The 14265-nt window shown below is 51.9% G+C and overlaps 2 protein-coding genes across 2 annotated transcripts in view; both read right to left on the bottom strand.

Moving 5' to 3' along the window:
• Nucleotides 1–4973, bottom strand: part of PTPN22 (protein tyrosine phosphatase non-receptor type 22) — a 19061-nt gene extending 14088 nt beyond the window's left edge. The window contains exons 1-3 of the mRNA XM_057384247.1: nt 4615–4973; nt 1606–1714; nt 608–684 (exon numbers count right to left, since the gene is read on the bottom strand). Of these exons, the coding sequence (XP_057240230.1) occupies nt 608–684; nt 1606–1714; nt 4615–4809 (381 nt within the window). The 5' untranslated portion in view covers nt 4810–4973. The remainder of the gene's footprint in view (nt 1–607; nt 685–1605; nt 1715–4614) is intronic.
• Nucleotides 4974–6658: 1685 nt separating this feature from the next.
• AP4B1 (adaptor related protein complex 4 subunit beta 1) overlaps nt 6659–14265 on the bottom strand; it is an 8129-nt gene continuing 522 nt past the window's right edge. The window contains exons 2-10 of the mRNA XM_057384227.1: nt 14009–14265; nt 13801–13931; nt 12812–12959; nt 11685–12181; nt 10904–10987; nt 9937–10040; nt 9562–9769; nt 8766–9041; nt 6659–8020 (exon numbers count right to left, since the gene is read on the bottom strand). The exon at nt 14009–14265 is cut by the window's right edge and continues 4 nt beyond it. Coding sequence (XP_057240210.1) covers nt 7545–8020; nt 8766–9041; nt 9562–9769; nt 9937–10040; nt 10904–10987; nt 11685–12181; nt 12812–12959; nt 13801–13931; nt 14009–14265 — 2181 coding nt within the window. The 3' untranslated portion in view covers nt 6659–7544. The remainder of the gene's footprint in view (nt 8021–8765; nt 9042–9561; nt 9770–9936; nt 10041–10903; nt 10988–11684; nt 12182–12811; nt 12960–13800; nt 13932–14008) is intronic.

Raw genomic sequence — 14265 nt, forward strand, 5'->3', positions numbered from 1 at the left:
TCTATCTATCTATCTATCTATCTATCTATCTATCTATCTATCTATCAATCATCCATCTCTCTCTCTCTAATCTCCCTATCTAATGTATCTACCTAATCTATGTATCAATCAGGGAAGGGTCACAGTCCCGGGACAGTCCCAAAACACACGGAGCTGCTGCTGCTGGAGCACTGTCCCACTCTGCCCTGCCCCGTTTCTCACCCCAGCAGCGGGTCCTGGCCGTGCAGCCCTGCAGGGCTTCCTGCCTCTGCTCTGGTGTCAGCCCAGGCGACTCTGGCCACAGGCAATTTTGCACCACCATCACCCACCAAAGGCAGCAACAGCTACGAGGAAGTTGGGGCTGTGAACCACAAACTGTTCCACCTCCAGCCCCAGCATGAGTGCGTGCCCTGCCCCGTAGCCTGGTGCCCCTGCACCTCACAAGATGTTTTTGGGGGGTCACTGGCTATGCACATCTTCCTACATCAGTTRTCCTTCAGCACAGCCCTGGAACTGCTGCAGAGCCCTCTGGCTCACCAGAGCCCCTGATCTGCTCCTCCCAGCACAGCCCAGTGAGGGGGCACCACCAACACCTCTGCAGGACAAAATGCCACAGAAGAGGCAATACCTTGATGAAGTTGGCGTTGATGTAATGAGAATCTGTGTCAGATGTAATCAGGGACAGCTCCACTCTGCTGTGGTCAACTGCAAAAGCAGAAGGAGCAGCAGTCAGTGTTGGTCTTTCATGGTCACCGGGTCCCTGGAGGGCAGCACGAGGTGCTTTGGGGGAGCACTCACATCAGAGAGCTCATCCAAGGTGGGTTTGTGGCTGTGCAAGCAGCTGATGTCCCTCCCACACCTCCCTCAGCCCTGCTCAGAATGGACAAGATCCTTTTGGGGACAGGGGGAGACTTTAGGGGAGAACTGCAGGTGCTGCCACCACCCCAGTGCTGATCCCCTCTGACCATGCAGCAAGCCAAGCCCCAAATCACCMAAACTCACTCCAGGCTCTAATGTGGTCTGTGGGGTTTGTTATAAGGGTTTGACAGTTGGACTCGATCTTGAAGGTCTTTTCCAACCTTGATGATTCTGGGATTTTTTATTTTTTTCCCCAAGTTAGAATGGATGAAAGAGACAGTCTGCTCTGGTCCTGGGACAGACTGGCCTTTGGAGACCACTGCACCAAGCCAGGAGAAGCCACAGCAGGTGGAGGCATCATGGAGACATTGTTGTCCAAGAGATGCAAGTGGTGGCAAAGCTACCCAGAAAGCCTGCAAGGATAATCCCTGGAGGATGTATTTCCYAGTGAATAGAAGCTCTTCTGTCTGTGAAAAATATCACAGAATCACAGAATACCCTGAGTTGAAGGGACCCACAAAAATAATCGAGTCCATCTCCCATCCCTGCACAGACACCTCCAAAATCCCTCCCTGTGCCTGAGAGTGGTGATGTGTGCCAAAGCCWTCCAGAGCTAAAGCCCTAAATCTGAACAGCAGCACTCCAGGCCAACACACAGCAGTGAGGTGCTCACATACAACARCTGAGCAGGCGGGCACCCGAGGATGAGAACGAGAAAAGCAAGAAAAACAAAAGGCTGAGCATCAACATGTGCCATTTCCAACCTACAGGGTAAGATGTCCTTGTATCTGTTCTTCTTGACATTCTCTGGCTGCTCAGAYGCTGCTGTAGGGTAGATTTTATCCGACTTGTACTTTGTTGACTGTTTCTTCAGCTTCTGTGATAAAAGAGTGGAACAAATTACAGCAGACGTGCTGCAGCCAGCACGCTATGAGAGAGCACACCAAGGTCTCGGGGGGTCACGTTTGCTACCACAAAGCGAGGTCAGCACCATTAATTCTTTCCTGAGCAGCTTTTCTCAGAGCAAGAACAGAGACAGAAGCACCTGAGAGCCCCAGCAGAGGCTTGTGAAGAGTGGAAAGTGTGTGCTGAGGCAGTGCCCACACGTCGGCTGGTGAAGTGACACAAAGTGAGCAAGGCCCAGGGGAGTCACTCTCGGCACAAATGGCACCCAGATCAGAGGAGTGACAATATGAAAGCACCTTGAACAAAGGATAGCAGAACAGACARGTAAATCCATTGATTTTTCTCACTTTGGTGGTGATGCTCCCGTCCATAGCTGAAAGCTCAAGTCACWAAGGGAGCACAAGCACCTGGAGCAGAGTAGCTCCATGGCCTGATGAAAGAGAAGGGAAAAAAGCCCTGGGACAGTCCCTTAGGGCTGCAGATCTCTCATCTCTTTCATTTTCAGGATCAAGCTGCAGCACTCACAGAGAATTAAAACATCTTTCTCCTGGCAAAGCATAGAATTTTATTTCTCTGCCACSAGCTTCTAAATAAMACWCASTATTTGTTACCATCAGCTTYRSAAGCACCGTCCTTGCTGYATTTTTCCTTTCATATTTTTGTGTYYATGTTGTTGKTTTCTAATATTGAACTGCAGTTTTAAAACACTGAATTTAGCGATAATACCCCAGGAGTTTAATTCTAATAGAGATCTGATAGAATGAGTCAGGGAGGAGGTACAGGAGGCTCAGGACAGTCCATTTGTCCAGCCTCTATTAATTTAGAATGTGGGGTAGACACAGTGGGATAGAAATTGTGGGAGCAGGGTGGGTTTTGTAGCCTCATCATCCCTGTAAACTTCTGAGCAGTTCTGGTGTTGTTCACGTCCTCCCCTGCCTCCTTCCAGTGCACCCCCAGCTTCCAGGGAAAGCTTTCATGGAAGGGGCATCACTCCATGCTAAAGGCAGTGTTCCCAGTGCCAAGGCCCCAGATCAGCTGACTTTTGTGTGTCTTTATAATCTGACATGGAACTGGGAAATGCCTACAAATGAGAAAGCAAGTGGGAATCACAGAACTGTGGAATATCCTCAGCTGGAAGGGACYCACAAARATCATKGATYCCAACAYCTGGCCCTGTCCAGGACACCCCAAAATCCCACTCTGTGCATCCCTGAGAGAGTTGTCCAAATGCTCCTGGAGCTCTGGCAGCCTCGGGGCAGTGCCCAWTCCYTGGGGARCCTGGGCAGTSAGACTGYACAGATAGAAAAAGGGGACTCTGACAGAGCCCCTGTCATTTGCAGTAACATCAATGTAATTTGCACAAACAAATGCTTGGTCCCACAAGGAGAGGGCAGGAATTAGGATGGGGAAATGTCATTGAATCTTTCTATCAAGTCTGGAAACACAAACCAACACCATTGCCTGATGAGGCTTCTGCCTTGCAAAAGTGGCTGCAAATCAGGTCACTCKGAGAAAATCTTAYCCYGTTCAAGAGGAAATGCAGCCTTGASCATTTCCACCTGCCATTTTKGTCAGRAWTTGATAYATTGGGCTGCTGGARCCAGCCTGAGYGCCAAGGCTYAGAGCCYGCTGCCTCACATGCACAGACACCCCTGCAGAGAGGGGAAACTCAGCAGCCTGTGACAGCWCTTTGTTCCATGGAACAACAGACTGTCACTGCAGGCTCAGATTAATCACTTCCCTCCACCCCAGACACCTGGAAAGCAAGCACTCAGCTTTCCCCAAGTGTTTGAAGTGCCAGGTTTAGCAGAGCAGGGCTGGAGTTTGTGGGGTAACCTGGAGCTCAGTGCCAGGGGTCAGTCTGGTGTTTGACACAGCTCAGATCTCACAGAGGTGCCAGTTTTACCCTTCCCAACATCTGTTAAAGCTGGGCAATGTCACTGCCTCTCAGAGCAGCCCAGGCAGCCTGTCAGAGCCTCCTGCCTCCAGTTGATACACCCAGAGCCACCCAGAGCCACCCAGAGCTGCCAGCCTCAGCTGGGAGATGGTGTGTTGGCATCTGAGCCTCACCCCTGGCACCCAAACCAAAAAACATATCAGAGCCCTCAAATTCAGGGCAAATATATCACAGAACTCACAAATTCAGGGCAGTGCARAACACAGGGGATGGTGGGAGCCATCAACACTTTTTGTAGCTTTTGCCTTGAGGGAACAAGAAAGTTTCCAGCAGGGGCCAGGAGCACTCCTGGCTGTAGAGAAYAGAGATCCCAGATCCCAAAATGGTTTGGGTGGGAAGGAACATTAAAGCTCATCTCATTCTGTCCCCTGCCATGACAGGGACACCTTTCACTGTCCCAGGGTGCTCCAAAGCCCTGTCCAACCTGGCCTTGGACACTTCCAGGGATGGGGCAGCCACAGCTTCTCTGTGCTCCATGGAAAGAAGGACAAGCTAAGGCAAAGAGCAGACAGAGATCCCTGGCAGAAACCCATGTGCCACAGATCTAATATGCAATGGGGAGAAGGGACAGAGACCCCATATTCCTCCCTGTGCCCCAGTTGTGTTACCAGGGCCAGAGGCTCCATATTCCTCCCTGTCCCCCCAGTTCTGTTACCGGGCAAAGTGAAACCATGTCCCGGCAAGTGCATTCGCCAAGCAGAAAACAGGAAGCACTCGGGCAATTAGTTAAAAAGCAAACAGTTCAAATGCAAATTATTAAACTCCTTGTGTGTCTTTACATTGTTCTTAGCCACCACTCCTAGGTGGCTGCTATAAAACTCCTAGAAAATCTTACTGTCACACATTTGAGAAATGACAAAGCGGTTCTGTCCGAAACGAGCTGAAAATCTGAGCTGAGCCTTGGGTGAACTCACCAAAAACTCTGCTGCAAACTCTCCTCGGTTGAGCTTCTTGCCTTGGATCCTTTCCAGGTTCTGGAGCAGGATCTCCCTTTGGTCCATGGTGCCGGAGGTTGCCTGGGCTGGCCCTCCTGGGAAGGGACATGTCAAGTGATCGGCAGCGGAAGGCACCGCCGCCGAGCGCTGCCTGTGGTTTTCTGACTTCATCATGGCCCGAAAGGAAATTAGTGCGTAACAGATGATCCTGGTCAAACAACACAACAAAACACACGGCACGGCGCCCTCGCTTCAAACCACCCCCACATGGCATGGGGTGGGCACCGAGGACAGGGGTGGGCACACACTGGACACTGGTCCGAGCTCCCCACCACCCCAACTCCTTCAGCACCCCTGCCAGGGGCAAGCACAGGGTGCAATTCTGGATCATCCATATCCCGAGGGGCTGTGCTTCACCASGAAGGCTTCAAACCTGGAATGTGACGGGACAAGTTCATGAAACAGTGTGGAAAATCCACATCTCCCCTTAGTGCTTTTAACAYAAATCCCAGAATGGGATTGGAAGGGACCCTCAATGAGCAGGGACACYTTCCACTAGCCCAGCTTGCTCCAAACCCCATCAAACCTCACCTTGGACACTTCCAGGAATGGAAGTTTTAGCCTGTTTTCCACATCAGCTGTAAAATATTTTGAAGGAATCCTTCAGGCAGATGCTGACAGCCAAACAATTGTTATTGCCCTGCTCTGCATGACTTCTGAACGGAGAAAAACCATCCATGTGCTTCAGGTCAGCTCCTCCAGCCACCACTCCCCACAGCTGGTGGGTTTTGCAGAAGAGATGATCAAATSTGACTCCAGCAGACTACAGAGGTGAAATTAATGATGCCAGCCTGATTCACCTCTCTCACTCTGCAACACTTGAAAAACCCCATAGGCAAAGGAGAGGCCATTCCCAGGTGGGAAGAGGCAGGGAGCACAGTTCTGGGAAGCCACCCATCTTCTCTATGTGCAAAAGTGGGGAAAGCTAAAAAAAAACCACTAAAAACAACAATTCTCAACCAAAGAAACCCCAAAAAGACACATGAATCACATCTTCCATATTTCCAATACCTCATGTGCTGCACAAAGGTTTCAGACTCATTGTACCACGTCTGATTGTGTCTCTGGCTGTAATTAAAGCCATTCAATGTGTCCCCTTCTGTGTTTTCTCGTAGGTGGGGTGCAGAACAGCTCCAGGATTTCTGTATTCAGGAGCTAAAAGGCAAAGGGCTGCTAATCACTCTTAGATTAAAAACATCAAATGCGAGTTTTGCAGAAATAAGCCTTTGAATCGCTTGAGAGGAACTCAAGAATAACTAATGGAAATGTTTTAAAACCAACATTCACCTGCTGAGTCTGCAGCACCAAGCACTAACCTGAGACCTTGAGTAGGAGTGAAGCTCACTTTTATGACTGTATTTAAGAGAAACACAGGAAGAAAAACAATTGATAACAACAAAATTTATTATTTTTGGCTTGTTTAGATAGAGAATCTCCTTTACACATTGCTTAGTGCCATGTTCTGCTTGCAGCATCTGGGAGAAGCACAGCAGCATTTCGGTAGTTACAGCAGAGAAAAGTCCAATTCTCCTCTGAAAAGTGGCACAGCCTTTTCTCTCAGCTGCCCAAGTTTTCCTGAAAACAAACCAAACAATGTTTGAGAGAATCCAAGGCAGATTTAAAGGGGCTGGCAGAAAGAGAAGGATGCAGAGGGCAGGATGAGTTACCCACCATTCACTTCACCCTCTCCCAGCCTGATTTAATCCCTTCCCCATGGAGAACACCCCAGTGGGGTCTGTAAAACTGCCTTTTTATGGCCCATCACTCATTATCTTGATTCTCACTGAAGGGGCAAGCTAAGGAATTAAACCCTGAGACAGAGAAGCTGAAGCGAAGTTTGGTGCTGGCTCCAGCAAGACTTAGCTTAGAAAAGCAGATCTTCCCCAATCCACAGCAGTGATCAGATCCCTCCATCCACAGTCCTGAGGGTGGAAGGAACAAGAAACTCCAGAAATCAGCCAAGAATGATTCACATTTTTATTAGGAAAAGCAGAAGGCAAGTCTGTTTAACAGTGACAGGTTTCAATGAAGTGCATGGAAGGCTCACTGCCATCTGAAGACAAAATCAAGTCACTCAAAGAAATTAAAAATTACAAGAAATCTGACAGAATTAGGGTTGAAGAAGCTTGTGCTCCTCAGAGAGTACCCTAAAGCCCTGTTAAGTCCATCTCCCTGTGTACCTCACCCTCAATGAGGGGCCTGGCAACAGCACAGGGAGATGCGGGGACTGCAGAGAGCGCAATTCCTGACCTCAGTAACACATTTCAACTACAAACCCTGTGTCTGTCTCCTGGAAGTGCAACATGCAGGTTCTGGTGAGCAGGATGCATCCAACCCATCCTCCTCTGGCACAGCAGAGCTCTGCTCACCRCTGTCTGAAATCAGACAGCAAATTAAATCAAGTGTGAAGGGAGTCAAGAATGAAATATTCTCTCTTCACTGCACTGTTCCTCTTAATGTGAGATAAGTAGCAGAGTCCTGGTGCCTCTGACATTTTTTTAAAAATAATTTGTAATTGTCAGCTCTCCAGAACACACCCCTGAATCCTGCTCARTTCTGGTTCCATCAGGGACATTCGTGCCTTGTGCCAACCACCCYTGATGTCCCCAGCTCTGTGACCACACCAGAGTGACCCTGTCCTTCCCCCAGCCCAGGGGAGGGGAGGGCAGACCCTTCACCCTGCCCCGTGCCCCAGCCCCAGCTGCAGCCTCCCCCACACCACCCAGGGAAGGGCTGCCAACACTCTGCAGGTTAAAAGCACCAAACCTGCACTGGGTATGGCAAATGAAACCAGAGAAATCAACTTTTCCTGTGTGCTGAGCACACATCCTGCTGGGAACAGGGACCAGTCAAGACTCCAGCCCAGCCACTGCCTCCAGCACYGTCCTCAAGGCTGAGATGAAGGCTTGCAGTGCCTCTGGCTTTGCTTCTTTTTGCTTCACCGACACCTGCAGCTCTGAATCTGCTGCCTCAAGCAGGAGCTCTGTGAGGAACAGGCAGCCTGACTCATCCTGGGCACTCAGATAAGCTTTCCAGGGCTGGGCTCCAGCTTTGCTCATGGCAATGGTCTGGATGTGGACAACACGAAGGGCTGTCTGGATGGTGTCAGGGTGGGCAGGTCCACACCAGGGCAGGGAGAGCTGGCAGCTCGTGCCGAGGCTCAGCCAGGTCTTCTCAAACTGCTCTGCAGTCAGGGAAACATCAGGAATCAAGCTCAGGCTGCCTGCATCAGGATGAGCCTTGAGGACTTCTTTATTCTCTTCAGACACCAGAGGATCAGGATGAACCTCGAGGACCTCCTTATTCCCTTCAGAAACCAACGACTCTGAAATGAAGACACAAAGTGTGAGAGGCAGTTTCACGCTGCACAGAGCCCATTTGAGGGAGCAGAGGAAGCTGGAATCCCAATGCCATCAGCAGCATCAAAAGTGCGAGAGGCAGCTCCCATCTCCACAATTCCCATTTGAGGACACAGAGGAAGGGCTGGAATCCCAGTGCCATCAGCAGCATGACAGAGAGCTGTGAGAGGCAGCTTCCAGCTCCACAATGCCCATTTGAGGATGCAGAGGAAAGGCTGGAATCCCAGTGCCATCAGCAGCATGACAGAAAGGTGTGAGAGGCAGCTCCCAGCTCCATAAGGCCCATTTGAGGGAGCAGAGGAAGGGCTGGAATCCCAGTGCCATCAGCAGCATGTGAGAGGCAGCTTCCAGCTCCACAATGCCCATTTGAGGGAGCAGAGGAAGGGCTGGAATCCCAGTGCCATCAGCAGCAACCCTGGGCTAGGGAGTGACCAGCCACACTCGGCACAAGGCAGGCAGAACACCAAGTCMAAGTTCCCAAAGCACTGTCACCTTCTTCCAAACAAACTCATGTGAGAAAATCTTGGCTGCCCCATCCCTGGGAGTGTCCAAGGGCAGRATGGACRGGGCTTGGARCACCCTGGGACAGTGGAAGTGTCCCTGGCCATGGCAGGGGTGGGAATGAGCTTTAAGCTCCTTCTCACCCAAACCATTCTGGGATTGTGAGATCCTTACAMGGGGAGGATGGATCCCAGAGGAAGAAGAGGTTACCTGTGTCTCTGATCCCAGAGCCAGGGCAAGGAGCACAGGAGTGGGAGGGTTCCTGCTGAGTGGCCAGTGCCCAGCGCTCTCGGCCGTACACCGTGGCCAGGCTGTTGAAGTCCCAAGCCCAGGCRTTGACTGGCTGCTTGGCCTGGGCCCCCAGGAGCCCCAGGGAGGGGTCACACTTGGGGCTGCACAGGACCCGCTGCACCTCCTCCACCCCGGACTGCAGCAGGCGATAGTAGAACAGCCCTCGGTCTCGAACTGCCATGTCCATCTCCTCCTCTGGCAATCAGAGAGATGCAATTTAGGGAGAAGTCTATCAATTAACGCTTAATTATTAAGATTATTAAAAACAGATTTTCAGGGATACAGTGCAAGCCTGTTTACAGACAGACAGTGACAGGACAAGGGGAAATGGCCTCCCACAGCCAGAGGGCCGGGCTAGATGGGATAGTGGGGAGAAATTCTTTACTCAGAGGGCGGGGAGGCCCTGGCACAGGGTGCCCAGAGCAGCTGGGAGTGTCCAAGGCCAGGCTGGAGGCTGGCTCCAGGACTTGAAGCAGCCTGGGATAGTGGGAAGTGTTCACCTGGATGAGATTTAAGGTCCCTTAAGGTGGGACTGGATGAGATTTAAGGTCCTTTTCAACCCAAACCATTGTGTGATTCCATGACTCTGTAGAGACATGAGAGCCAGGGGCCAGGCAAGTGAAGCCACCTCACCCCACCACCAGGAATCAGTGACAGGACACTGACACAGCCAGCCCAGGTCCCACAGAGCCTGTGAGGAYCAAGGAACCCCCACCTATGCAGTAGTAGAGCAGCCTGCCCAGCATGTCCTGGCACTCRGCCGGCCGGGCCAGGAAGAGCCGCAGCAGCGCCGTCAGCAGCTCCATCTTCACTGCTGGGAACGTCTCCGACTTCACACTCTCCACAAACTCCTCCAAGACATAGGGAGCGTTGGGGATCTTCTCCCCATGGGTGCCCAGGAGCCAGATCAGTGCTTGTTTGCCCTGAAGGAACCACAGGAACACCAGCTAATAGCACTGTGTGCCAAGTGCTGGCATGAAATAAACACTGAGAGAACAAAGTTGAGAATTTCTGATTTTTGCCCCCAAACTCGAGGCAAAGGAAAGCTGGGCAGTCCTTGTCCACCCACCCCCAACCACTGCCCTCTCACCTCGCTGTCCTGGATGGTGTCCTCACAGCCTGGCAGCGCCTGGCACACGGCGTCCGTGCACTGGGGACACAGCCAGGCCAGGTCCCGGAAAGCACGGACCACAGCTGCAAGGGAAACAAGTTAYCAGCATCCCCCAAGAGTCATAAAAACCACTATGGGGAAAAAAATCCACATTTCAAACGCTTCCACTCAAGGGACTTGGCAAATCTCGGCCAGCAAGGTCAGTGCTCTGCCTGTGACTGTGATTTGAGGCACCCTCCTTTCCAATCCCGTGACATTGCATTTGTCAGAGCAAAGCTGCGCCAGGTCAAAAATAAAGCACTGAGACTTCAGATTGTTCCTCAAGCAAGCTCTCTGCTGGCCACTGCCAGCCTTTAAAAAGCCTCTGACTCATGATGCTTCAGACACACGAGGTTAGAATGACAAATTAAAGCTGACCCCGATTCCAAACGAGCCCTGCAAACTTTAGGTCAAAATTTGAAAGGTTTTGCTGCCCACTCAGAAACACCAACAGCTCCTGAGATGGAATTCAACAGCTGACTGCTAGTGTGTGGTTTTCAAATCTGAGTGCAAGATCAGTTAAAAGAGAACAGCAGGAACAGTGGCAGTGTGAAGGTGGATGTGAGGGCAGAAAAGAAAAAAGGAAGCCTGGGTACAATTGAATCAGGCTGTTATATGAGGAACAGAAATCACAGGGATTTAAAGGATCTATTAATCATCTTGGGCCTCAGACAGACAGTGAAATGTGTCTGCTGAGTCCCTCACTTTCTGAGTCAGCAGGTGGCAGCCAGAAAAACCCAYGAACACAGCTCCAACCATCTCCCCCTTCCCCACAAAGAGCAGCTCYRACAGAAGGAACGCACTTTGTACCCWCAACTTCCACCTGAAGGTGCCAATTAAACTGAGAGCCAAGTGCCTTTGAGGGTCTGGAGTGGGGATCACGAGCCCCAGGCTCTGCAGTGGTTACCTGAAGTGATGTGCTCCTGCTGCAGCCCCAGCAGCTCTGTCAGGATCCCCACGCACTGCTCGGTGTAAGTCCTGGCAATATTGGCTGCAAGGATGCCAAAAAGACATAAAAGTCAAGGTTTTATCAGAGTGAAACGGGAACCATGAGCCCAACCACTGATCACAAACTGCCTTTAAASAGACAGCCTTTCTCTTTTCCTTTCTGACTACCATTTTTAAAAGTGTGGCTTGAAAGCTTGTTCTCCACACCAGGGGCACGTTCCTTTTTTGAGGCCGTRCCTCAGATGATTTCTGAACTTTCCTTAAATGTGATACATTAAAAAAAGCATTTTATCATCCCCAGCTTTCTCTTTATGAATGCTGTAATAACTCACCAAATTTTAAAGCTTAAAAATACAAAATTAAGGCAACCCAAATCACCTCAATTCTGCCCCCATCACAACTCAAAGAACAAGCAGGTATTAGAATTCCTCCACCCCCTGCACAGTTTCACTGAACACTATCAGGCTCATAAATAAGATGAAATGACACATTTTCTTTASAGCATCTCATCAGAGCACGAGATTCAGTGACTTTCTGCACACAACCAGAAACAGCTCAGTGCCAGGACTCCAAAAGAATCAGTGGTTCACAAACCTCTGACACAGAACACTGCTGGGGAGGGTGCTCCCCGTGCTGCTGCAGCACACAGCAGTGATTTGGAGCTTGCCCAGACACATTTCAGCACAGAACAGCCCCCCTGCCAGKTCCAGGGCTGCAGCAGAGCCCAGAAAAGCTCTCACCGATGGCAAAGATCGCTGCCTGCGCCAGCTCCACCGACACATCGGTGCAGTAACCCTTGAGCTCCTCCAGCACCTGCTGCACGTTCTCATCGTTCACCAGCTCACACAGCACCTCCATCTTCTGGCATTTGATGTAGTGAGGCTCCGAATAGGAGCAGAAGAACTTCTTGTAGTGGCTGCTGAAGTGGCCGGGCAGGCTCCTGAGGATCTGGCGCACGTGGCAGAGCGCGGTGAAGCAGAGCTCCCTGCTCTCCGAGGTGCAGGCRGACAGCAGCGGGCCCTTGACCCGCACCAGAACATCTGCCTGCACATCTGGGTACTCCCTGGCCAGCACCAGGAACAGCTTGGTGGCCGCCATCACCACGCTGGGGCTGCTGCTTTTGAGGTAGCCGTCGAGCAGGTTGAGGATGTCGAAGAGCTCGTCCTCGCTGCGGGGTTTGTAGCGCAGCAGGAAGGTGAGAACCTCGCTCTGCCCCCACTGGTCCAGGTCAGGCATCCTGCCAGGAGCACAAGCACAGGGGGCACGAGTCAGGGAGGGCAGGAGCACCTGTGCTGTGCAGGGCAGAGGCCTCAGACTCCGAGTTCCTTAGGCTGTCTGTTCCAAACCAAGTGGATGCCACAGTTTTGCCTTAAAGGAATTTCCCAGTTTTTAACTCAGTATCAATCACTTCTGCTGGTGCTCAGGCCAGACAGCARCACTGAAGCAATCCTAGGCAGAGCAACACCCCTCTTTTCCCAAACTATGTAGAATTATCTGCAGAAAAGCTGATTTCTTCAAGCAGTGGTTAAGTTATAGATCTTTCAATGGATCTGGAGAGACACACTAGAACATACCTGTCCCACAAATGTATCATGTGTATTAGCAATAAAAAAATCCCAAAAGTCTAATCGTGTTAAATTAAAATTACAAAACAAACCACCAGCTGAGGCAAGGGCTCCCTGGAAGAGCAGGGCATCCTAGATTTCTCTGAAGAACTTAGCCTAAAGTGATTTAGTTTATCTTAGGATGGGCACCTCCATCTTTGGGTGCCTGACAAGAGCTCCTTAGGTCACCCCAGAAACTGCCTCGCTGCACAGAAAAGACAAGAGAACCTTCCAGCACCATCTTGATAACAAACAAAACAAACCTGTTGAGGAGATGATGGGCAATGGGTTTGTTRATGACAACTCCTCCCTCCTTCTTCAGGATCTCTTCCAAGGCCCTCAGACAGTTCACAACCACGATGGGATCCTGATCACGGAGCAAACTGTAGAGCTCRTTCACCAGAGCACCATCTGCAATGAACAGAGGCACTGTCATCCAGTGTGATCTGTCAGCACACTGCAACTCAATCACTGCATTTGAGCATTTATCACAAACAAAAGATGTGGCTTGRACTGGGAAAAGGAATCAACAAAACTTCCAGCTCTACGGGAACACCCGCCCTTGGCACAGCTTTTTGGGGTCTGTGGGGGTCAGAGTGGCCTCTGGCTGATCAGAGACTGGGGATGGCCCTGTGCTCTGGGAGGTGCTGGAAGAGCAGGGAGGGATGGGAGATGGAATAAAATCATTGAATCATTGAATCACAGAATGTTAAGTGTTGGAATGGACCTTAAGGCCCATCCAGTGCCACCCCTGCCATGGGCAGGGACATCTTCCACTGTACCAGGGTGCTCCAAGACCTGTCCAAGCTGGTCTTGGACACTTCTAGAGATCCAGGGACAGCCACAGCTTCTCTGGGCACCCTATGCCAGGGCTTCCCCACCCTCACAGGGAAGAATTTCTTCCTAATATCCTAAATCTGCTCTCTTTCATCTTGAAGTAGCTCCCCCTTGTCCTGTCACCCCATGCCCTTCTCCCAAGTCCCTCCCCAGCTCTCTTGTAGGCTCCCTTCAGGTACTGAGAGGCCACAATAAAGTCTCCCCGAAGCCTTCTTTTCTGCAKGCTTCATTCATTCCCTTTCTTGCCGTGCAGCCACAACAACCCAGGGGCAGCACAGGGAACCCAGGACAGCCCTAAAGMCGGAACGCACATCACGAACACAGCACCGGCGTGTCCCCAGCGCCACGGCCACCACCCCCGGCCCCATGGCCACCACCCCCAGCCCCATGGCCACCAGCCACACCAGCCACTCACCCACTTCGCAGTCCCCCTGCAGCTTCACCATCTTGGCGCAGCCCAGCACGGCCGCCCTGCGCACGTAGGACGCCTTGTCCCGCAGCCCGCTCACGATGGGCTGCTGCAGGTACTCCTGGATGCCGGGCATCCTGCGGGAGGGCGGCCGGGCATTAGCAGGGTCCCGCAGCCCGGGGTCCCCCCCGCTCCGCCCCGGGCCCCGGCGCACCTGAGGCCGCACATGGTGCGCAGGGCGAGCCCCCGCACGGCCGGGCTGGGGTGCGCGCAGTCCTTGCGCAGGGAGTTGACGGCGAGCAGCGCCAGCTGCGGCTGCCGCGGGGCCTGGGCGCGCACGTAGAACGACACGAGCTTCTTCTGCACCACGTCCGACACGGCGCCCGCCTTCACCATCTCCGGGAACAGCCCCGACACGTCGGCGCCCTGCGCCATCAGCCTGCGGCGGGCACCCGGCTCAGCGCGGCGCGG

Source organism: Malurus melanocephalus, unplaced genomic scaffold (assembly GCF_030028575.1).
Source record: "Malurus melanocephalus ecotype Western Australia unplaced genomic scaffold, MMel_1.1 scaffold_693, whole genome shotgun sequence".
Taxonomy (NCBI): Eukaryota; Metazoa; Chordata; class Aves; order Passeriformes; family Maluridae; genus Malurus; species Malurus melanocephalus.